The sequence below is a fragment of the Channa argus genome, chromosome 12 (assembly GCF_033026475.1).
Source record: "Channa argus isolate prfri chromosome 12, Channa argus male v1.0, whole genome shotgun sequence".
NCBI lineage: Eukaryota > Metazoa > Chordata > Actinopteri > Anabantiformes > Channidae > Channa > Channa argus.
The window spans coordinates 471,849-496,409 of NC_090208.1; the positions used below are offsets into that span (position 1 = coordinate 471,849).

At 42.2% G+C, this 24,561-nt stretch overlaps 2 protein-coding genes and 1 long non-coding RNA gene across 4 annotated transcripts; 1 reads left to right on the plus strand and 2 right to left on the minus strand.

Moving 5' to 3' along the window:
• The first annotated feature begins 2,246 nt into the window (after window positions 1-2,246).
• Window positions 2,247-5,660, plus strand: LOC137137356 (uncharacterized). The gene is made up of 5 exons (XM_067523533.1): window positions 2,247-2,343; window positions 3,626-3,667; window positions 3,794-4,069; window positions 4,161-4,406; window positions 4,490-5,660. Exons 1-5 carry the CDS (start codon window positions 2,313-2,315, stop codon window positions 4,837-4,839), a joined length of 945 nt encoding a protein of 314 aa, XP_067379634.1. The 5' UTR covers window positions 2,247-2,312; the 3' UTR covers window positions 4,840-5,660.
• A 1,601-nt stretch (window positions 5,661-7,261) lies between these two features.
• On the minus strand, window positions 7,262-18,710 carry LOC137137354 (TSC22 domain family protein 4-like). Of its 2 annotated transcripts, none has more exons than XM_067523529.1 (7): window positions 17,721-18,710; window positions 17,512-17,611; window positions 17,229-17,372; window positions 11,765-12,459; window positions 11,548-11,681; window positions 8,683-8,734; window positions 7,262-8,220 (listed from the first exon to the last, which is right to left on the minus strand). In XM_067523529.1, the coding sequence occupies exons 4-7, from the start codon at window positions 12,416-12,418 to the stop codon at window positions 8,062-8,064; spliced, it is 999 nt and encodes a 332-aa protein (XP_067379630.1). In that variant the 5' UTR covers window positions 12,419-12,459; window positions 17,229-17,372; window positions 17,512-17,611; window positions 17,721-18,710; the 3' UTR covers window positions 7,262-8,061. The 2 variants fall into 2 exon arrangements, with proteins under 2 accessions (XP_067379630.1, XP_067379629.1); XM_067523528.1 differs by adding an exon at window positions 13,985-14,088 and having other exon boundaries at window positions 17,512-18,710.
• Window positions 18,711-19,693: 983 nt separating this feature from the next.
• Window positions 19,694-24,458, minus strand: LOC137137358 (uncharacterized). Its single transcript, XR_010915710.1, has 3 exons — window positions 23,885-24,458; window positions 23,245-23,611; window positions 19,694-21,527 (listed from the first exon to the last, which is right to left on the minus strand). It is a non-coding gene; the product is annotated as an uncharacterized lncRNA (long non-coding RNA).
• Between the last annotated feature and the right edge of the window lie 103 nt (window positions 24,459-24,561).

A 24,561-nucleotide genomic window follows, 5' to 3' on the forward strand; every position in this document is an offset into this window, starting at 1 on the left:
TCAAATGTAGTTTCAGTAAAAAGTTCTTTGTTATTTTTGGAGAGTCAGTCATTTGAATGAGCCCATCTCTGTTTTTCTCCTCCTGTTATCACTGAACACTGCTGGTTTATGTTGCTTTTTCACTTTGCTTCTTTCTTTTAATAATTATCGATCATATTTCCTTGTGTGTGCAGCTTATGGTTTGTTAGGATCCGTGCTCATCATCACTTGTTAGGTTGGTGCATTTACTGTAAAGTTCGGCTCAGACTGGAAGTGTCTGAAAGAAGAAGTGAACTCTTGTCACATTTCACATCCTGATCCAAAGCTGCGGTTGAAAACACACTTTCACTCTGTGTTACTTCCACTTGTATCATTGTGAAACTATCCTTTTATTTTATATTGTACAACACGTTTATTTACAGATATTGTTTGTGGGAACAAGTCCATTTCATGCAGCGATGCCACAGTAATTAAAGAGAACACAGCCTCATTCTCACGTAATATAATTAAAGTAACAACCGCTGTTATGTCGAACACAATATAAGATTTAGACGTGACCCTGTGGACTGTGGCTTTCTGGGTTTAGCTGCTGCTGATCGTCACTGCTGCAAATACTCATTTATATATAAACACCACTGAATAAATTTACCCTCACAGCTTCAACTGACGTGAGAACATTTGTGAAGAAAAGATGCTTTCTGAGGACAGACGCTCCACTCTGTGACTCAGCCGAAGAGCCGCAGTGATCCTGTAGTTCCAACTACTCCAACAGAGTGAGACTGTAGATCTCAGCTGGTCCCACCTCAGTCAAACATCCAGGTCAAAGTTTAGTTCGGATTCAGTGCGTCAGTATTTACAGGAACTGACTGTGGTCTTAGTTTTAACTTTCTTGATTTATAGAGATTCTCTAGAGCCCTATAATATGTGGAGTTAATATGTATTATTAAATACTTCCAATAATTTCAGCAGTTTTACAATAAAACTCAGTGACACTACTGTAATTTCTATTTAGTGTTAAGAATGAACCAACTCTAATATTCAAATAAGCTTGAAATCATTAACTGTAACACAGTCTTTTGAAGCTGGAATCCTGTTGTTCACAGACCATTATCACAACTGAACCAACAGTGTCTGCAGGACGAACAATGATCTTTTCTGGCAGAAACAGAGACGTCTTTTTAAACGGAGCAGCTTCTTTATGTGAACGTCCTAATTTGTATTCGCAGCGTGACCTGAAACACTTGTAGAAAACAAATGTTTGAGAGGAAGATGTCTGAAACTGTAACAGCAGAGATGAAATTACTGCCCCCGTCATGTCTTTGATGTAAAAACCACGATGTTGATCTTGATGAGTTTCTCTCACTCGCAGCTTAGGTCTTTTATCTCTGATGGATGCTGCTCCGGTGACGGGCTCTGGCCTCGGTCCTTTGTGACACGTCGACATTTTGACCCTTTGATGAAGTTGTTTGTAGCCGTGAACTCACTCGCTACCTGTGACTGAGGAGGATGTCACGCTGGGTGCTGCATGGTTCACTGTACTCTGAGGGACACGAGTGGTTTTCCTGTTTGCTGTGTATTTAGGTTATTTAGGTAACCTGCTGCCCTGTGTTTTAACCTCAGACCCACATACTGTAGATTTGGTTTTGGTCTGTTCTTTTCAGTGCTAGAACAATATTTTTATACTTAAGCTGTGATATTGTCTTCATCACGTTTTACTTCATTATGAATATGACAGAAATTATCACCTTTTTACAAAAGCTTTTTTTAGAACCCTCAGTTTTTCTATGTGACATGTTCCTCAAGCTCTTTTTTATAACTGGTGCCAAACAGTCTTGTGATCTGTTGGGTCCTGAGGGATCCATGTTTGGAGGCTTGGTGTCCAGGTGGTAACATGGGGAAAGGCGTTTTAAAATGGGACAGTGTATCATCACACACATGCTGTGTAGCTGCAGAGTTGAGTCTGATCGATGCAGAACCACAAACGCAAAAACAAAAGCGCGTCGATCGGTTTTCCCAGAAATCTGAGTTTTGTTAGTGTGCAGCGTTTGTAGCTCAGGGATTAGTTTTGTTCCCATTATGCACAAGGTAAAACTGTCAAGTGTGAATCAAACAAAGCCTATAACAACTTTTTAAATTCTATGCCTCTTTGTACTGATTGAATTTCTTTCAGGTGCTTATTGCAGTGACTTTTCTGGATTTTGAGTGCGGTGACCTCACAGCATATTGGAGCTGCTGTGTTCATAAAGAAACTCTTCACCCAGTGTGATGACAGCAGCACGCTGACAGTTCATTTATAGGAAGTGTTGAGTCTGTTCAGTCGTCTTCCAGACACCATGAAGACTGCACCTGCCTCCCTGCTCCTCGGTGAGTCAAACACACACACACACTTCAGAAAACACACATTTACAATGCAGGGAAACTGAGCGGAAACTGGATCCAAAGCCTCCAGAAACCGTTGTAGTTTTGTGTCTTTATTCACAAAATGCCGCCAGACAGACGCCAGCGACTGAAGTGAAACACGTTTGTGCGTCTGAGTTCGTCAGTGTCTAACAGACTCCCAATGGCTGCAGTGTGAGTGACTAGACTGATGATGATGATGATGATGGTCAGTGGTCAGCATGGGACATGGACGGACATAGGGGACTCGGAACTTGAGAACAACTGTCCATTGGAAAGGAGAAGCGAGCTGAGCCCGCTGTCCTTTCACACAGGAAACTGCATCGTGTGAGTTCATGTGTCACCTGCTTCGGTTTCACTTTGTCACATGACCAAACAACAAAAGTGCTGCGCGCTGTTTTCCTAAGGCTTTGCTGAAAGTTCAGCGACTTTTAACTGTGAACGAGGAAAAAGAAGCTTTAATGTTGGTGAACATATTAACTATGCAGTAAAAGATCCAAATGTAAAATAGTAGTTCAACACGTAATGTGATAAGTTTGGGGATCAGTGAGTCTGATGTGAGCAGCGAGGTCACTCCACAGGAAACGAGCAGCTTCCCTGCATCAAACTCCTGATGTACAGAGTGTGTAGCACCGTCAGAGCACTCGACCAACACAGCAGATTTATAAAGTCCAGCCTGCAGCTCAGTTTGACCACATGTCACTTTGTGGAGGTCGTGTTTCCCCTTTTATTGCTGAAGTGGTTTGTAGTTTTCACCTAATTGTGTGTGTGAACGCTTTGTATTCCAGCTGTCTCCTGTTCATTAACCTGCTGACAGCTGCACAAACAACAATCCTGCTGTTTAAAGCTCAGCTGGGCTGAGGTTCAGACTTTCTATAGAGTTACAGAAGAGGGTCCAGCTCAGCCTCTGGTTTCTCAGGCTCACTGCTTGTCGACATCCACCCTGCATCATCTGTTACGTGTTGATTTATTCCACCTGTTTTTATAATGATGTATAATGATTTAGAATGACTGGGGAGGAACAAACCTGTTTGGTAGCAGAGCTCAGTGTCCTGGACATGTCTTTCCTTGACAATGTGCTGCATGATGCTGTGTTGATGTCTTTATGTGGTTTCTCTAACCAGGTTGACCACTGTGCTGTGGAACCTTCCATAAATGTATTATTCATAGCAATACGACTAATTATGGTGACAGGTCTGATGTCTCTTGACTAAAGTGCTGCATTTAAACCTGTGTCCTCCTGTCCCAGGTGTGTCTGTGCTGCGGCTGTGTGGACTCACTGTTTCTGCAGGTGAGATGATGGAGGTGAAAACCAACACTGACAGGACTTTGACACTTCATAGCAGTTTCTGATCACGTCTCCATGCAGAGTCCCATAACAGACATAAGACAATGTTTTCCTCTGTGTGTCCTCCAGTGTCTCTGAACGTCAGTCCAAACCTTCAGCAGTTCTTCAGTGGAGACTCAGTGTCTCTGAGTTGTGTTGAAGATGGACAGACAGTTGATGGATGGACAGTGAAGAGGACCAGAGGAGGACAGACTGAGGAGTGTGGAGCAGATCATCAGGACTTTGGACTGTTTGAAGATTCCTCCTGTTTTCTTGATCTGTTGTCCTCATACTCTGGACTTTACTGGTGTGAAACCAGTTCAGGACAGAGGACAGACCAGATCAACATCAGTGTCGCTCGTAAAGGTTTGTTTCTGTAATAATGCTGCTGATCTGTTTACTGTAACTTCTGGAAGCAGTAACTCTGTCTCTGTATGTCTCTGTCTGTGTTGTCCAGATAAAGATCTGATCCTGGAGATCCCTGCACTTCCTGTGGTGGCAGGAAGTGATGTCACTCTGCGCTGCAAAAACAAAGATGGCTCCACACGAGCAGCTTTTTTCCTACGGAACGACAAAGTGACTGGAGACAAAGTCAAAGTGAAGGAGTTCACCATCAGAAACGTCCAACAGTCTGATGAAGGTCTCTACTCCTGTTCTACTGATGCTTCCCAACCGTCTCCTCAGAGCAGGCTGAGGGTCAGAGGTCAGGACATTGACATCACTTCCTGTTGATACTCTGACTGATAATAAACTGATCACTGAACCAGATTCTCCTCCTCTCTACAGATCATCCTCCAACCTCTGATCCTCACACCAACACTCTCTGCACTTCATCTGGAAACTCCACTGTTACCACTACTCCCTCCCCTCCTCCCCCACCCTCCCCCTCTCTTCCTCCTCCTGCTCCCTGCATACCTGTGATCAGACTCTTCCTCCACCTCCTGGTCTTCTGTTCGTACTGCATCTGCACCGTTCTGATGGTGTTGACCTGCTGCAGCAGGAGGAGGGGAAGCAAAGCAACCGTCTCCATGGCGCTGACCCAGCATGATGGAGGAGGTCACCGTGTGGATGAAGAGAACGATTACGTCACTATTGATGTCACCACGGAGCATGACCTCAGAGCTGTACCATCATGACTCTATTACACCAACTGATCTGATTGATTTTTACTAATTTACTGTTTTAATTCAACACTTTAAATGAACAGATTAAACTGGGTTAGCTCCTGCACCTCCCTGCAGCTTTTCCATGTGGACAATGCACATTAACCAATTAAATGCCAAGTAAAACACAATAATGACACGTCATAAAGTAAAACATACTGAAACACAAATTAACATTTAACAGTATTAGTACCAACAGCACAGTAAAAGCCACAAATCCAACACAAAATATGCAATTACGCAAGCAAACCCAGGATAAGGTGAAAGCTAAGTAGGAGTTATGTTCTCAGACCTTTAACCATGTTTGAAGGCCGTATTTGAAGGACCTATATGGATCCAAAGTTCGGATGTGTGATGGTATGATTTTCCAGAAACTAGCAGCTCTCATAGAGAAAGCTGATTGGCTAAATGAACTTCTCCTCATCAGAATAAGAAAATTTAAGCTGCAGCAGATCTTGTGAGACTTCTACTCTGTGTGAAAGACTCAGACAGAGGTGGTGGATCAGGACAATGGAGAATTTTAAAGACCAAGCTGGCATCTCTAAGTTTTACAGTGTTTGCCTAAAATGCTACAATAATGATCATGTCATAATGTTTTTTTTTCATCAAGGACTTTAAGTGCCTGCTTGTAAACCGATGAGAATCGTTTTGGGGTTGGTTTAAAGGTTTGTGACCAACTTGTGAGACCATATGTCAAATGAGACATTATCATGGCAATAAAATATAACTTTGCAGCTTAAGTGCTTAAGAAATTCCTTATATATCTAAAATTGTCTGTAGATGTGAATGTAAGTGTGAACGGTTTGTCTGTCTGTGTATGTCTCTCTGTGTTGGTCACGGGGGGGTCCACCCTGGACCTCTCACCCAATGACTGGAACAGCCTCCAGACCCGCCATGAACAGGATATTACAGGTAATTTATTTTGGTAGGACCAGTAGCTGCACACTGCTCTACAGTTAATCTGAGACTTAACAATACAAACACACCAAACCCTGTCTCACGTTTACTGTGGTTTACAGCTGTCACTCTCCCAGCAGCAGTACTGACAACACATTTCCTGTTACTGCTCCTTCAAATTAAAAGCTTCTTATGGTGCAGCTGAAACAGGAAACATAATGTATGTATGACCAAAAGTCACTGAACAACTTGGATGGTTAGTATACTTCCTGGTGTCTCCTGGTGATGAACGTATAACACGATTTTGGACCCGACACCTTAAATCCCTGATCACATGACCACCAGCCCCCAGTGCAGCTCTCTCTGAATACTGTTAGTAAATCTGGTCATGTAATCCCATCATGTGCACGGACTGGGAGAAGAGAGACACACCTGGATCATTAGGGAAGTGACGAGACTGAGAGGCTGCAGAGGACAGTGTGAGGACATGTCCTGCCATTCTCCGTTTTAACAGAGAATGATGCTTTGGTAGGAAAGTTTCCGTGTTGGTGACTCTCAGCTGTAGAGGCTGCGTCAGACTGAGAGGTTTAACGTTAAAGATCCTTCTTCACTCTTCCTTCTGTTGGTTGTTACCTGAGCAGCTGAAGTGTGGATCAGCTGATCCAGACTGGTCATCGGAATATTTCTGTTCCACTCCTCAGTTTTACTGTGAACACAACCACAGAGTACTTTTACTCTGGTACTGAGGTATAATACTGTAATACTGTGGAGTACAGTATACTGCCACACAAACACAGATATTAACACAGAACCAACAACCATGAACATTCAGCCACTCGCTTTAACGGATCCCGTCTTGGTAACAACAGTCGGGGTTTATGTTATTTCTGTGGAGCAGAGACTGATCAGAATCCAGAAAATTAATAAATCTGATGCAAACACGTTGAATGTGGATAAATGTAAAACGTGTTCAACAGAACCCAAGAGTAAATGTCAAACATAGAAAAGCAGCAGAATGATCACTGATCCTAAACTCAGCATCAGTGGGTTTTTTCTGCAGTCACAACCAAACTACAGAACAAACAAGGAGTATTTCCAGAGTAGTTTTACTACATGTACTACGGTAAAAGAAGTTAAACTACAGATAATAATTAATTCACCAGTTAAACCAGAGAAACCAGCAGAATCAAGGTACAAATATAAAAATCACAGTAAAATTAGAGATTAAAGGGGAAAACTAAAATCAAACCTGAATAAAAACAAAGTGAACTGTTGGCTTCAGATTCTGTTTCTTCTTCTTCTGTTTTTCACTTCAGCCTCAATCATCACCTCTGGAGTCTTAACATCTTTAAAGTGTTTTTGCTGCTTTGTACCTCACTGTAAGTCACTATGAATAAAAGCGTCTAACTAGTAAATGTATTTGTAACCTCCTTTCTGTCCTGTTTCCTTTCCTGTTTCCTTTCCTAACCCCCCAACAATAAAACCCAGCAGGCAGCAGTCTGATCTTCACTTAGACATTTATTAATTCATTAAACTACATATCAAACATGATGAAAACAGTCCTGTTGTCATGGTTACCACAGTCCTGGTTAGTCTGGTTACGGCCTGTTAAACTAGTTACCATGACAATGACATTCTTAGGAATATGAGTTATGTTATAAAGCGATGATCCACATCTTAAAAACCTGTGAGATCCATAATCTGGTAACAAGACCTGTTAAAACTTCAGAGGAGGACCAGGGGACTGGATCACCTCAAGCTCAATGTGAGGGACCAGGACCAGGAACCAACAACAACACTTGGTTCAGCATCCTGCTGATAATAAAGTTATGTATCCTCAGACCAGTCACACAGTCCAGGCTCCAACACTCCACAGGTTAGAGTCAGACCTGGACCTGGCGCAGGGAGGGTGATGGTCTGGATCCTATTCTGCTGGAAAACCTGGTTCAGGAGCTGTTCAGGATCCACATCTGAACACGGCAAGTTATTCAGGAACAGTTTGAGAAACGTGAGATCAGATTCTTCAGGTATCAGTATGATCCAGATCAGGTGGGATAAATTGGATCAGATCAGATCCAACTCATATCTTCAGCTTCTAGGACAGAAACAATTTCCTGGCATCAGATCCTACAGAGCCCCATCCCCCAGAGAGACCTGCAGAGTCCAGATCTAAGAGGGTCAGACTTGGTTTCATGGCAAACGTGTTAGACAGTTGGTCCTAATGTTCTGGTTCATTCATGTAGTTTATCTGTTAGTGCATATCGTGTGTTGTGTTGTGTGTATATTGTGCACTGTGTGTTACGTTGTGTGAGTATTTTGTACAGTGTGTGTCAGAGCTCTGAGGATGTGGTTCTCTCTCTCCAGCTGCTGGTTCTTCTCCTGCAGTTCTCTGATCTGCTCCCTCAGCAGCTCCACCTCCTCCCTGACGGCCAGCAGGAGGTGACGCTTCACCAGGTCCTACACACACACACACACACACACACACACACACACACACACACACACACAGAGCTCAGAGTGTGGACAAAGATCCTGTGACTGTACAGATGCATCACTCTGACTGAGCAGCAGAGGGAGCAGTTATACATCTTACTGTGACACCTTTGGTTTTGATGTTGTCAGTCAGTAAAGAGCTGAACAATTACCTCCACAATGAAACACAGAGATGCAGACAAAACGTTAAATGTAGCAACATTCAATTCAACTTTATTCACACAGCGTCAATTCACAACGAAAATCACCTCAAGGCACTTTACATAATAAAGTTGAGTTTTTAATGAATTGTGTTTTTAAATCTGAAAAAAAAAGCATGGGACAAAGTTTATAATTCAAATCTGATTTATGTGTCTTAGTGTTTGACTAAGGGGGACATCTAGAACATCTGTCCAGCTGTGGTACAGTAGTCAGAGACAGACTTACCATGGCCTGCTCGATCTTGTTATCGATGGCGATCAGACTGTTGCTGGAAACACTGTGGAGACACAGACAGGTGAGTCATTAATCAGTAAACCACATCAGACTTTTACACACAGCTCCTGATTTGCTGGTTTCTGTGTCTCCAGGTGATGCTGACCACACCTGCAGAAGAAGCCCTGCCTCGCCACCTGGTTACCATGGTTACCTGTAACAGAACAACAGCAGTGACGTCATTGTGGCATCCGAGTCTCGCCCAGAGACCGACCGATGAGGGTGAGGAGCTGACAGGGTCTTGTGAGGCCGTGACTGGTAGGTGGTTGTGGGATGGATCTCAGTGATTGGCCGAGCCCTCAAGGACATGGTCATCGGCCCAGTGCCCGGCCAGGATTCCCTGACACCTGAACCATGACCTCTGACCTTTCTATTCCCTCTTAACACAACAGGTGTCTCTGGGTGCTTAGCAACAAGCTGCAGTCTCCTGAGGGGGAGGGGTGGGGTCGATGGGGGACGCCGCTGAGGATGAGGAGGTGGGGGGGATTCAGAGAAGGTGGGGGATGGCTGCTGCCCCCCCGAGATGATTTTTTTTGCGCCACCGTACATCTCTGACCAATCACAGACCTTTGTTAGACATGAACATCCAATCAGAGCTCAGTAGGAACAGGCTGACCAATCACAACTGTCCACTGGTCCCCTTTAAGGTTCTTGCTTATTTGCAGAGTAATGCCTCTTGGTAATAACTGTAGTCCATTTTTAAAGTCCAGACCTTGTGTAGTCCCTTATTTAAATCCTCTGTGCCTCATGTTCCCTTTGTTCTCTGCCCTTGTTAAAGCTTTCGTCCCTTGTTACGGTCATCTGTCCCTGCATCAGCAATGGCCATCCAATTAGGATGTACCTTGAAGGCTTTGTAATCAAAGACACGAGTCTAATGGTCTTCGTTAAAGTCCTTTGTTAATGCCCAGAATCTATATAGTCCTTTAATAAAGTCCTCTGTCCTTCCTTAAATTCTGATGTCCATTGTTAAAGCCTCCTGTGCCTCATTAGGGACAGACAATTATTCGTCCCTTGTCCAGACTCTAAGCTGTCGCTCAGTAAGGTGTAATGGGTCTGTAATCAGAAGGTCGGATGTTCTTGTTATGGTTCAGATTCTTTGTTGTCCTTCCTTAAAGCCTTGTTAAGTTGTGATGTCCCTTGTTAAGGTCCATTTTGTCAATAGAGAGCTCTGTGATTGGCTCGTTCTGTGTGAACTCACAGCTTCCTAATAATGACCCCCCGAGTCCTGATCCAACCGAAAGCAGCTGCCTCGGTCTGTCCAGATGTGCACTTTAAACTAGAGACAGGTTTTCATGTATAGTCCTGCAGTCTGTCTCTGTCCTACACACACTCATACTCTTCTCTCTGAGTGGCTGGTGCCTCATTCCAGCTCCTGCCCACTCATTGTCTCAGCCAATAGGAACAAAGCAGTGGGATTGCTGCCCACTCACAGACAGAGCTTCATTCATTCCCAGAGAAAACTGCTCCTGATGTGAGCATTTGTAATGACGTGTTCTCTAGTTTATATGAAAATACAACTAAAACAATTAAGTTAATGCATTTTTAACGTGAGACTGTACTGGTACCTCAATATACAAGGACTGACAGGAGTCAGCTGAAAAAAGTATTATTACTGTAAAAAGCTACATTACAGTAATTACACAATATTTATTGTACAATAAGTAAAATATGTGAAGTTAGTTAAGAGTTTTTCAAACACATAATTACTGTAATATAATGTGTTGACTTCATGTGTTCACCTGTTGAAGGAAGAAAGTTTAAATATCACTGTAATACCTGGGCAGGTGAATGACATCTTCAGGGTTCAGTATTAAGCCATGTGTTGTGGACACACAGAGACTCACATTTTACAGTGGAGTCAACTGCACAAATAAACAGATTGTGGGTTTTTACCTTGAGTTAGACGGAGAAGATCTGGTTTAATGAATCTGTGAGTTTTACTTTAGAAACAGTTCAGTCAGATGTTGTGTGTGTGAACACTGTGTGAATGAATAGCTTCTCTATTCTGCTGTTGTTTAATCCACAATGAAACACACCACAGGTCTATTTCCACAGTCAGCTGACATTGTGCTGTACACAGAAAGTGTGTGTTGTGGTATTTAGGTCAGCTGTGTCGCACTGGTGTTAACTTCAGGTCATTAGCACTCAACCCGTGGGTGTGTTATACACCAGGACCAGTCTAGGACCAGTTTGGAGAAAACTCTGCTCAGAGCAGTGGAGCTGATGAGAAAGACCAATAAAAAGAGAAAAACTCTACGGTCTTTACTGCAGTAGTAGTTATATTAGTGATACTCAGACTGCAGAAGCAGCAGCATTCTTATTGGTATTAATATCATCAGTAGTACACAAACATTTAGAGGCTTGTGTTCCCCTCACTGATATTTTCTGCCAAATCAGTTTTAACTTGTTTAGCTTCGACAGTCTACACCTGTATGCAGACGATACTGTTCTATGACTCTCAGGTCATTAAACTGGACTTTCTCCTCCTTCCAGCTGTGCTTTAAATCCTGTCCATGAAAATCTCTAACTGGACCAGTGACACCAACACCAACTAGTCACGTGTTTGATTTCTTCTATGGACATAATCTCACCTGGGATACACAGGGACCAGGTAACTAGTAACACAGTTCTAAGCCCACTTCAAGGCTACTAAACACATACAGACTGGATGAGCAAACTCTCATGCAGCTGTAAGCAGACAATACTGTCTTATATAGGAACTAATAAAAGTTTAGTTCCTGAAACCTGTGATAGACATGAGACTGAAAACACTGAATACAATGCAAACACAAGTACACAACCACAACAGGAAGTTACCTGTCATCCCCCGGCAGGTTGAACATCGTCTGGTCCAGACTGAATGCTGCAGGAGTTTGAATGGGGGTCAGTGTGGGATGGTACGGTCCAGCAGGGGGGGAGCTGGGCTGAGAGTGGGACAGTCTGAGGACAGACTGAAGACAGAGACAGGTCACATGTTAAAGGTATACTTCGTCCAACAGTAACATGTTGTATGTTTATATGCTGAAGTGCGTACCCTCCCCGTGGCGTCAATGTCCAATCGTAGTGGAATAGGGGGTTTTCGTGGGCGGGGGGAAGGAGGAGGGGAGATGGACTGTATACCCTCTACTCTCACTGGCGGCTTTTGGTCCAGGAGCTGGACGTTGATTGGCTCCTGGTGTGTTGGAGAGGGTGGGCTGCTGGACAACTCCTCCTTGCCGCTGACTGGCTGAGCCAGCAGGTGGGAAGTGTCCTGGGAGTGGACCCACCCCCTGTCTCTGTCTCGGCCTATCATTTCCAGGGACTCCAGTGAGTGGGCGTGTCTCATGCTGTTCATCACACGCCTGATCTCCGCCCCCTCAGGTCGCTCCATAAAGTCGGTGCATGTCCATCGCCCACGGCGATACGGCTCACCCCTTCCACCTCTGCTGGCCCCACCCACCGCCAACCTCACCACCCTAAACCTTGAGGAAGACCCCGCCCCCTGCTCTGGGGCATCATGGGAGATGTATTTCCTCTTCAGAGAGGGTGTGGTCGGCTGGGAGGAGCTTCCCTGACGGTTGAAAGGAGAGGCTTCTGATTGGAGGATGTTCAGAACCATGCTGGGAGCTAATTGGCTGACTGCAATCTGGTTCGGGTCTGAGGTGATGCTGGTGATCTGGAAACTGCCCCTCTTCTTACCACCACTCATCCTCACACACAAACACACACATTAAAACACACAACAACACACTGCAGCCACAGTGAGACACAAACAGGACAAATAAAAACATATTAACAGGAGTCTGAAGAAGCACATGCTCTGTGCTCAAAACATTTCAATATTTGTGCATCACATCCTCAATAAACTCCATGTTTAGTTACATTTAGTCATTTGTCACTTTTATCTAAAGTGACTTAGAAGTGAAAAACAAGGCAGAAGTATGTAAGTCAAGAAGAAAACAAAGCAAAGTGCTTTTAGAAGTGTTTTTAGTTCATAAGACGAAAGTTCAAGAAAGAACAGATTTTTCATTTTAAGAAGTCAGTTGTTAGTGACCCCCCTCGACTAGGTGTTAATCATAACTACTAATTGGCTGTTTTTGCTGTTCCTGTAGTTTTTGTTAAAGTAGTATATTTTTTATACACTATATTGCCAAAAGTATTCGCTCACCTGCCTTTAGACCCATATGAACTTTAGTGACATCCCATTCTTAATCCATAGGGTTTAATATGACGTCGGCCCACCCTTTGCAGCTATAACAGCTTCAACTCTTCTGGGAAGTGTGTTTATGAAATACATAATACACAGTGCTCGCAGTCTTCCCTCTAATTCATCCCAAAGGTTTTCTATTGGGTTGAGGTCAGGACTCTGTGCAGGCCAGTCAAGTTGTTCCACACCAAACTCACTCATCCATGTCTTTATGGACCTTGCTTTGTGCACCAGAATTCATTTATTTGGATGGGTGAGTGAATACTTTTGGCAATGTGTATGTCTAGTGTATGTCTTTATGTAGTTGTCCCCCTCACTGGTCAAGATAAAGCTGTTTTGGTTTTATCTGTATGCTGTGTTTTATTTAATAAACCCTGCTAACTGTGTCCTTGCGGTTGGGTCCAGACCTTCTCCTAATACGTGACATCTCCAATTCAGAATTCACCATCAACTACTTGAGGACACACAAGCTGAAGCTTTTGTCCCTGAAGGTGAACATCAGTGAAAATCTGTGGCGAGATGTAAAACATGATGTGTAATAGGAACCAAATCTCATTATATAAATTTGTTTCGAATAGTATTAATTTCGAGTAGTATGAAGTTGTTACTGGTCCTGAATTAAAATGAGTTGTTTGGGTGTAATTGAAATCCTCTGTGGACAAAGCTGACTTAGAGATGCTGGTGTTATAATGGTGTAAGCTGAGGTCATAAAAAAGAAGTGGTTAAAGTATTAAAGTTAAAAGAAGTGGTAGTTTGGCTTCGATAGAGCCTTTTTAAATCTTTTACTTTTCACTGTTACCCGATTACTGTTTTTCTCCTTTGAAATATTCAGCAGAAAGTAACACACAAGTACTTCATTACTGTACTTAATTACAGATATGTGAAAAATGTACTTAAGTAGATTTAAGTTTGTGTACTTACTGTAGTACACAAAAGTTTTAATCCACTACACAAATATGTTAATTTAAACATTTACCACTTTTTCTGTTTTTATCTGAAAACTAATCACTAGTGAGACATGAACTAGCCACTAGACACTTCCGTCCATGGTCTTATTTAAAGACTTACTTGAAGTATTAGCAGTACTCAAAGTGAGCCAGTATGCAGTACTTTCACTCTTTGCTGCCGGTGTTGTGTTGAGTTTGACCTGCTGCAAAGATCTGTGTGTAAAACTGAAAGTAAATTTATTCATATGGTTAGATAATTATCTAATAGTCAACCAAGATGGTCTTATTGAAGAGGTCACAAAGAGGACAAGAAGTCACAGGGTGTCATGTTTAGAGGACTGCTGAAGATCAGAGGAGGCACCTTGTTGTTACAAGGCCCAAAGCAATGTAGTAGATAGTGGGTCCTGGGGTCACAAGATCTACAAGAAGGTGCAATACAAAGGTTTTATTGCTTCAGAACTGACATCGTCAGATAACCTAGAAAGGGACAAGAGTGATCACTGTCAACTTTGTGCACCTGGTTTCTTCAGTCATGTTTTGTGAGGGTGGTTCCTGTTTTGGGTTTGAGTATAAATAGAAGGGGTTTGAGAGACACAAGTCAGAAGAAACAACACCCAACATCCATATGTTCTTCTCCATGCAGGCATGTATTAAACTGAGATGGTTCATCACGCTGAGTTCTGTCTACAATCTTTTCAAGAGGGAAAATTTCTATCACGTCACATATACAGCTTCAACCCATCAGTTATGTCCATTACTAATAAAGTGTTATTATTTGAGCCCATGAATGGTGAGACTTAACCAACCTTTAAATTAGGTTGAGTAAGGAGCCCAGTTGTTCTCTAATTAAAACCTTCTGGCTCCAAATTTGTCAACTAATTGACTATTGTCACTGTTTTCTATGAGTGTAATTCAGTTTGAACTGACAGTGCCTTACAAAACCATTTCCATAATCTTCCCACATTTTGACACTTTATACCACAAATGTAAACGTATTTCGTTGGGATTTTATACACTAACACAAAGTGGTACAGAATGTGAAGTGAAAGGAAAATGGTAAATGATTTTCTTTCTTTCTTTCTTTTTTTTTTTTTTAAATAAAAAATTTTATAGCTGCAATTATAGCTGCAAGTCTTTTGGGGATTGTCTCAACCAGCTTTGCACATCTACAGAGTGAAACATTTGCTGGTTCTTAGCTCAATAGCTCAGGCTAAGCGCATCCAATTTGAAAGCCATTTATCCTTTTACTTCACAATTATGTGCCACTTTGGGTTGGTCTATCAGTTAAAATCCAGATAAATATATTTAAATTTGTGGTTGTAATGTGACAAAATGTGAAAAAGTTAAGGGGTATGAATAATTTTGGACTGAACCTGGCCCTTCCCTCTCCCAGCTGTATCTGTGAACCCCATCGGATGGAAAAGAAATAATGTTATAGTATAAAATATGATAGTGACTGATTTCTATAATCATTTTAAACTTCATGTAGATAAAAGGATGAGGGACAAACAGTATTATGTGACTTTGCTGCTGTAGAAAATAACTAATTAACTAATAAACTCATATGTTTATCAGCTTTAAGAAGTCAGTACCATCACTACCATGTGTCTACGTCTGTGCTCATAAAAGTGTCTCTTTACATCAAGTTCTGAGAAGATAGAATGTGATTTACTACAGATAGTAATGCGATTACTCACATTTAATTTTTTTTATAAATTCACAGCCCTATTAACACTCGATACACACAGTGGACCGGTCAATGTCTCGCTGGCAAATATACTATATTATTACAACAAAAAGCAGCTTTGATCAAATTTTGATTGATTCAATTGAGGCCTCAAGATGTTCAGGTGAAAACAGAAAACATTTAGTAAAAAGTTGTTTTATTTTGTGAGAAATGAAAAAAATTTAGTTTCCCTTTGTTTCTTCATTCTTGGTCTATAACTTTTAATTAGGGAATGTCCTGATACCACCTTTATTCCCAGACAGTGTACAAGTACTTCCATTTGTAGCACGGAGACAGATTCCTCACCAAGGTAACACACTGACCTTTACACTGTCTCCCAGTGGAGGGACAGTGGACACCCTCCTTTTCTAATATATGTCTGCTGGAAAGCTCAGCTCAACCTTCTCTGGAGGATCAGAGACTTTTTTTGTTCATCATTTTGTTTCTTTGATATACTAAATATTCATCTGACACCACTCACTTTAAGTCGGCCCTAAGACAAAGAGGAAGCTTCGAGGTGGCCGCGCTTTTTCAGTCGCTGGCCCAAAATTGTGGAATGAGTTGCCATTGCACATCAGGTCACCTCACTTCCTGCTTTTAAATCGTCTCTTAAAATTAATTTTTTCTCCCTGGCTCTTTAACTTCATTTCAGATGTTGGCTTTTACTGTTTTTATTTGTTCTTAACTTTGTTTTAAATTTGTTTTTGTGTTTGTTCCTTTAAATGTCTTATTTATATTCTTTGTGCGTTTTATCTGTAGTTATGTTTGTGTCCAGCACTTTGGCCAAATGTGTTGTTTTTAAGGTGCTTTATCTCTTATAACTGATCTGGTGTCTTTAACCAGGAGAAATTATTCACAATGTGCATGTTTGCTACATTATTGTGAGGCTCCAGTGTGAGGCCTATTATCAATATTCATATTGATAACTCATAGTGCTACACTTCCAAAGACGGGACAGTTCACATTTAGACACCGTTTCCACCACCTGTCACAGGTTTCTAGACTCTAGTCTGAACGGAGCAAACACCTGAAGACTGGAAGTTCTGAGGTAAACAAAAAGCCACAAATCCTACGAGAACATAACAAACATGGCGACAAACAGCTTTTTATAAACAGAGCAGCTTTCAGAACAAAGCGCAGGTTTGAGGTGAGATTCTGGATGGAGAGTCCCAGAAAACACAGACTGTAGAGTCTACAGAGGAACATGGACGTAAAATCACTTAGATCTCCCTCAGTTCTTGTCAGTCATTAAACGGGTCTGAAGCCTTTAGCAGAGCTTGTAGTCAGAGAAGTTCTATGAGTACAAGTATACAAGGACAGTATCAGACCTGATTATATTATTTTACATAATGAAAAGTAGTGTCTTCAAAACTGTCAAACCTGTTTGTTGTCAGACACAAAAATAATTTACAGAAAGAATTTCACGAACTGCAGTTTGACAGTTTCTGTTTCAGTAATTCGTGGTTCAGACTCTAACACAGGACACAGTTTAATGGGTTTGTGTTTTTACCGTGTTACACATCAGTTCTCCTGCTGTTTTTACCTTCAAAGCTAAACTAAACACTAGCTGCTGAAAAACTTTCCTGTGTCACGTCTGGACGTTTGTGTCCTCAGAAAAGCCAGAGTTAAAGTGTCTCACCACTCATCCCGACTCTCTCTCTGTAGTTAGGGTCGCTGCCTCTCGTCCTGCTGCAGCTTTCGTCTCTCACTCATGGTCTTCTTCTTCCTCTTCTTCGTGTTCTGTGTTTCCTGTTTCTTCTCAGTCTGTTGCTTCAGCGGCTGCCTGTTGCACAACACAGATTAACACCAGTGTGTGTGTGTGTGTGTGTGTGTGTGTGTGTGTGTGTGTCAGTGAGTATTAGTCACCGTGTTGGGTTCAGTTTCAGGATCGTAACCACACTCAGTCTGGACATGTACTGTACCTGTTGGGTGAGTACTTGTACTCTCAGTCCTTCTGTGCAGCTCAGTGGTTGTGGTGAGTTCAGGTTGAGCAGGATTCCTGTCCTCAGTTCAGGTCTTTGTCTGCAGTTCAGTGTGGAGACATGTCAACAGGAGAAGACACTGACAGACTGCTGTTCTAAATTATCCTGATGAAGGTGACGTCTCCTAACTTTAACTGGACATGACTCACTTCAGATCAGAGAAACGTTTCTTCTCACTGGTCAGAACAGAGACGGATTAATGGACCAATCACGGCAGCTCCTCCTGTGATTGGATCGTCTGAGGAAACGTCTGAAGCTGATTGGTCACATCAGAGACATGTGAATCTTCAGAAACAGGACTGTGAGGATTCTTTTATAAACTATAACCTGCTGAGAGAAGCTGAACTCAGTTTGTCTCTGCACAGACATGGACACAGTCAGAGACGTTCTCAGTTACACACAGGAAAAACTGAATCGTGTCCTTTAACCAAACTGAGAACTCGTGTTCCAGCTGTTCCGGATGAGTTCGAACTCTGTTCTGCTTTCAGATCGATTCATTCCTCAGGTGTGTCACGTGTCGCTGAAGGTAAAAACTACCTGTCCATGTTCTCACCTGATGTTGTAAACAAACGCTCATGTGCACGCGTTCGACGGAGGCGCGCTCCCGTCTTCCTTGGTCCTGATCAGGATCCCTCTGGTCCTGTCAGCTCGGCGATGACGTCACCGCAGAGGTCTATTACACAAACGGTCCGCTATACTCGGAGAAAAGAGCGCATGCGCGTCAGTGTCCGAGTAGCAGCGGGAGCGCGCACAAAGTTTGGAGAAAGTTTGCCTTTCGGGTTCTTCTTTAATGTGGTTCTTGTTCGACGTCAGTCCGGTACAAGTCCGTCTTCTTCTGCTGCTGCTGTCAGTCTTCTCTCCTCCTCTTCCTCTGCCTCAGTAAACAGCGCGTCTCTCTACCAACAGCCAATCAGCGGCCGACACACACCATTATCATCATCATCATCCGGTCCGGGTCCACAAGTGTGAACCGGATCAGACAGCTCTCTGCCGTTTCCGAAGTTTAGAACACAGATAGAGGACGAAACTGCGCGTGCATGTGTCTGAGAGGCCAACCGAGCGGCGCCTGCGCAGTGAAGACCGAGGGGTGAAGGGGACTGTTTATAACTGACCCACGTCCTGTTGATGTGAACACGCTATCAATAAAGTTTGATTTAATTTCAGTATGTCAGAGTGAGACAAACTGGTTTTAATGTCAGAAAAAGAAAAGTGATAAAAGTGCACAAAGTATCAGGATTAATCATGTCACTAAATGTCCAACAGGTCTTTTATATTTGATTCATTCACTCCTGGATCTAATATTTATTAATGTCCAACAATAACTGATTGACTTTATGAACTCCTGAAATACTGTATGTGAGGCCATGTTATCATGTTACTGTCACAAACAAACATGATGAAGCCATTTGTTAACTCAGATTGTAATCTGCAGACTGAATCATTCATAATAACTCATAAATTATAGCGTGTTGTATTAAGACGATTCTCGTTTAGCCCTGGTAAAGTTTTACATGATAAACATACAAACTAACAACCACTGATGAATCACTGTGTGTGCTAATGTCTCCTACCACAGAAACCACAGTTATAACACAGATTGGTGTGAAACCTGTCAGAGCACAAACTCCAGACATAACGAGACAAACGTTATTAATATTAAAAATCATTCGAGTCTGTGTTCATGAGAATCTCTCAGATGCTGAAAGAACCTGTGAACATGATCTAAGATCTGGGCCCAGTTTTATGTCATTGTCACCAGTCACTGCTGTAAACACAGTTTTGAGCCGGCGTGGAATCGAAACAAACTGTGAAATAACTGTCCTACGTGACCTGGTTCCTCACACAGGTGAGTCAGCTTTGACCTGGGAGCAGGACTCCAGTTTTCCTCCACACCAGCTCACTGCTTATGGTGCTGCTAATAGTGATGCACAAAATTAAATCAAATTTCAAATCAACCTTTGATGAGGTTCCGACAGGTATTGTTGTAATGAGACCTTTTCAGAGGGAGCAACTTTAACCTAATTACTGAAATTGGGTTTGTAAGTTACTGGGAAAGTAATTACAGTAACGACACAACACTGGTGAAGAGTCAACTCTTTACGTCAAACTCAGACACATGAAAGATGTTTTACATGAAAGCACATTTATTTTTATAAAGCACAATAATGTTAAAACTAATCTTCAGTGTTTCCTGACTATCGGTAATCTTCTCTTTGTCCTGCTGAAGAACATCTAGAGAACGGATCCTAAAGCCACAGTATTTCCATCAGATGGACAGTAAAAGCAGAAACATTGTGTTTTATTAATAACCCATCCATCTATTCTGTCTGTAGCCCGTCACATCTCTTCTAGCTGGATGAGGAGACGCGAGTTCTTTTACTAAAATCCTTAACACAGTTTTTATTGCTTGAATATTTTTAGTCTTGGGTCAAACTCTGTAATTTGTTTCACATGTAAAAGCAGATTATCTTCTGAATATGACTTAAAGTACATTCTTTTAATTCCCCTTTAACTCTTTTTACCAGAATTGCGATATCCACCTTAAATTATTAGAAACAAAAACACAACAAAACAGTCATAGATTAAACGTATATTCCCATTTAATAGAAAAGTAAAATACTTAAATGTTTAAGTTTCTCTTTTTCCCTAATAAAATGTTGTCAAATAAATTTTACAGTCTCAAAAACAAAACAGTTCTCAGTCCTGGCTGTGTGACCTCAGTGACAAATACTTTGTCCTCTGATCAAAAACTCAATAAAATGATAAAAACCAAAAACAGTGGCAGAACTGATCCGGTGCTCGGGGACGTTTCCTTCCAACGAGAGCAGCAAACAAACTAAAGTGTGATACCTTTTTTCACAGTTGAGTGTTATGTCCAACAAATCCTGCTACTCCCTGTGTCTGTCCTCGAACCAGAGGACAGAATAGCTGTAGTCAGTCCCAAGTGGTCTCTGATCCAGTTGAGCGGGGTTAGCAGGTTAGCTAGCTGCCGCCCTCGGTTGACGCCGTCACTACCCCCCGTCAGATTAATGAGCAGGTCTCCTGCTGATAAACCCTCAGTCCATCAGAAACATCTGTACACTTGCAGATTATGGGATTTACAATCTAAAACTGATACTACTGGTTGTTCTTACACAACTTTTCTCTTCACAATTCGCTCACTAGCTCGTTAACAGTCACCTCTCGTCACGTTATCGGCGCATGCGCAGCATCTACTTCCGTTGACAAAATAAAAGTCACATACAGATGAACTTTTAAAAAGAACCCTTTTCTAACCCTTTTTTAAAAACCATGAATCGAACATTTTTACAACAGAAATGATGCAGATAATGTAGATCACAGCTGTTAACCCATCAGCTTTGTCTTGGTTCTTCATGAAGATCCCAGTCTCTACAGGCCACAGAAATGATTAATCCTATTCAGAGAAAAACACATTTGTCAGATTAAAGTTGAACCTGTTTTCTCTCTCATGGCCTGTAGGTTTATCTTGTCTGGCCTCTGTGTTTCTGTCTTCCTTCATGTCCTCGTAGGTAGACGCGATTTCTTTTGGCCACAATGAAACACCACCTTGCTGCATTTATTAAAACATGCCATGCAACATTTTATTAAAACAACTACTTCTATTGGTAGGTATTGAATAAACAATACCCTAGATCATTTCCTTCTGCTTAAACAGAACCAGGAAAAATTCTATTATTTAATTTGAAGAGAACTGACTTCATTCAATGACACATCAAGTTCACTGTGGTAAAATTTCCATAATTACATGTAAACAAAGGAGTGTTTTTGTGGAGACAAAATGTCCTCCTGTCTTTATCCATTGTTGATCAGCTCCTTCACTTCCATTTTCTCTCTGATCCAGAGTCAGATCAGATCAATAGTCAAACATATGGATCCATCTTCAGAGGGGACTCAGTGGAGTCAATTCATTGTCTGTTTCATCCATCACCTGAAACCTGCAGAGGAGACAATCATTTATCTCTGTTACACTTAAATGAATTAACTGGTGGCAACTGATCACAACCCAAACAAAAGCTACAGTACTGTGTAACATTTTACTCACTTCAGATGTTTGAGGTCTGATCAGTCATAAACTCATTTGAAACACAGAATCATTAAGAACTGTGTTCAGAAAAAAGACAAAGATGAGTCCTGGATTATGTAGAACACATCAAGTGAAAAAAGGAGCTGTCAGCAACAGCTGTCATCATAAAATAAGCTGTCTATGAGAATGACCTGTCAATCAACAATCAGTGTTTGGATGAACTTGTGTGACAGATGCTGATCATTAATCAAACAGCTGATTCCTCTGTATCATCCAGTGTGGACAGTAGCTTTGATATTGACCATTCCACCTGGGTCCCTCTCATTCACACACATGTATTCTGTCTTGCTGCAGCTAAGCTTCATTCCTCTGTTTTCCAGAGCAGACCTCCACCTCTCTAGATTTTCCTCCACCTGCTCCCTGCTCTCACTACAAATCACAATGTCATCTGCAAACATCATAGTCCATGGAGATTCCTGTCTAACCTCATCTGTCAGTCTGTCCATCACCAGAGCAAACAAGAAGGGGCTCAGAGCTGATCCTTGATGCAGACCCACCTCCACCTTGAACTCCTCTGTCACACCTACAGCACCTCACCACTGTCTTACAGCTCTCATACATGTCCTGCACCACTCTAACATACTTCTCTGCCACTCCAGACGTCCTCATACAATACCACAGCTCCTCTCTCGGCACCCTGTCATACGCTTTTTCTAAATCTACGAAGACACAATGCAACTCCCTCTGACCTTCTCTGTACTTCTCCATCAGCATCCTCAAAGCAAATACTGCATCTGTTGCACTCTTTCTAGGCATGAAATCATATTGCTGCTCACAAATGTTCACCTCTGTCCTTAGCCCTGTCCTGAAGACCAAACCTTTCCATCACAGTCTCATCACCTCTGTTCCCTTCACCTACATGTCCATTGAAATCTGCACCAATCACCACTCTCTCACCTCTGGTGATGCTCTGCATCACTTCATCTAACTCACTCCAGAATTTCTCCTTCTCTTCTAACTCACATCCTACCTGTGGTTCATAACCACTAACATGATACTCTTTTCACCTCTAGAACATTCCCCACAAAATCCTCTTTCAGTATAACTCCTACTCCATTTCTCTTCCTATCTGACCCATGGTAGAACAACTTGAACCCTGCTCCTAAGCTTCTAGCCTTGCTACCTTTCCACCTGGTCTCCTGGACACACAGTATTTCCCCCTTCTTCTCTGCATCATGTCAATCAACTCTCTATCCTTCCCTGTCATAGTCCCAACATTCAAAGTCCCTACTGTCAGTCCTACATTCTTAGCTTTCCTCTTCTCTCTCTGCCTGCGAACACACCTTCCTCCTCTTCTTCTTCGACCAACAGTAGCCCAATTTCCACAGGGTCAACAGCACCAGTGGCGGTCATTGTTAACTTGGGCCCCAACCAATCCAGTATGGAAGATTTGGTGTAAAACTCATGATTCGCATGTTTAATTTGGCATGTGTTTTACGTCGGATGCCCTTCCTGACACAACCCTCTGCATTTATGCAGACATGGGACTGACACAACAAGACACTGGCTTGTGCCCCCTTGTCGTTGCATTACAGACAGCATTACTGTATATCCAATAAAAGCATCACCTGTATCTACACTACGGTTGTTACTGCCCTTTGACCTGCAGTGGAACTTCTGTCACTCTTCATTCTCCTCTGGCTGATCTGACAGAGCAGGTGTAGGTTCCACTGTCAGACAGTTGCAGTTGTGTCAGATTCAGACTGAGTTCTCCAGTTTCCAGAGCATCAGGCATCATCGATGTTCTGCTGTTGTAAAGCTGGTTTTGGTTTTTAAGTTCATCACCTTCCTGGTGATGCTGGTTGACGGTTGTGGCTTGATCGTAGTGGCTCCACACCACTGTGAGGTTCATGGGGTCCAAAGTGTTAAACTCGCAGGGCAGCAGGAGAAACTTGTCCCCCTCATACATGTCAACAGCTGAGGCATGCTGGGAAACTGTGAGGACAAACAGATAGTAAGAGAGAGTTTATCTCAGCATCATGTTTAATGTCTTATTAAATGTCCATCCTCAGGTGAGCAAGAAAAGTGTGAAGTGTAATTTGTGGTTGGACAGATTAAAGTTCAAATCCTGTTCAACTTTCTCCACTATCATTCATGTGGTTTTGTTTACTTTGCTGCACTGACAGGATTCCACTTTTAAACAGCATTTAGATCATTTTAGCTACCTTACTTAAGCTTCACACTGAGGTGTTACACGTCTAAACTTACTGCAATTTCCAGCTCTTTCCAGGTAAAAACTGCTGCCATGCACAGGGGTTCTGAGAGGAAGTGGTGCAAATCCAGGAACTCGGAAAACTGAATACTACCAGGACAAACTTTGCGAACACCACTGACACCAGGAAGCCAGATGTAGACGTCCTGCTAATGCATCCAGCAGCACTTTTCTCTTCTCTCGACACCTCCATCCTCCTCCTCTCTGATTGCTCATGTTTCTGTCCTTATATGCCAAAGACTTGTTGCTTTTGAACCACATGGGCATAGTCAGTATTGTCTCTAGTAAAGTGTAACCACACTTTTAAAGGTTCAGTTCTCTTTGTGTCTGTGCTGCCCCTGGTTTTGCCTCCAACCCTCACACACAGGATCAGACAGACCTCTCTGGACTGGAAATAGCAAAAACAGATGAATGTCTTAATCACAATCGGAGTTGCTGAAATAAAACGTGCAAGTTAACTGTTAGTCTGCAATAATAAAGGATTTCAATAAACGATTTTCCTAATTACTTCAGTATTGATATCAGAACTGATAATGTTGAAGCTTATCGATCCTGGTTTTAATAATTTACATTTAGTCATTTACCAGAAGCTTTTATCCAAAGCAACTTACAAGTGAGGTACAAGGCAGCAAAAATCTAAGTCAAGGAGAAAACATCAAAGCAAAGTCCTATA

Excerpts from the sequence above, each read along its gene's own strand:
- LOC137137354 (XM_067523529.1), bottom strand. The coding sequence starts at position 12,418 with ATGAGTGGTGGTAAGAAGAGGGGCAGTTTCCAGATCACCAGCATCACC. Across the intron at positions 11,682-11,764 it reads ACATTGACGCCACGGGGAGG|TCTGTCCTCAGACTGTCCCA; the intron begins GTACGCACTTCA and ends CTCTGTCTTCAG. Across the intron at positions 8,735-11,547 it reads AACCTGCCGGGGGATGACAG|TGTTTCCAGCAACAGTCTGA; the intron begins GTAACTTCCTGT and ends GTGTCTCCACAG.
- LOC137137356 (XM_067523533.1), top strand. The coding sequence starts at position 2,313 with ATGAAGACTGCACCTGCCTCCCTGCTCCTCG. Across the intron at positions 2,344-3,625 it reads ACCTGCCTCCCTGCTCCTCG|GTGTGTCTGTGCTGCGGCTG; the intron begins GTGAGTCAAACA and ends CTCCTGTCCCAG. Across the intron at positions 4,070-4,160 it reads CATCAGTGTCGCTCGTAAAG|ATAAAGATCTGATCCTGGAG; the intron begins GTTTGTTTCTGT and ends TGTGTTGTCCAG.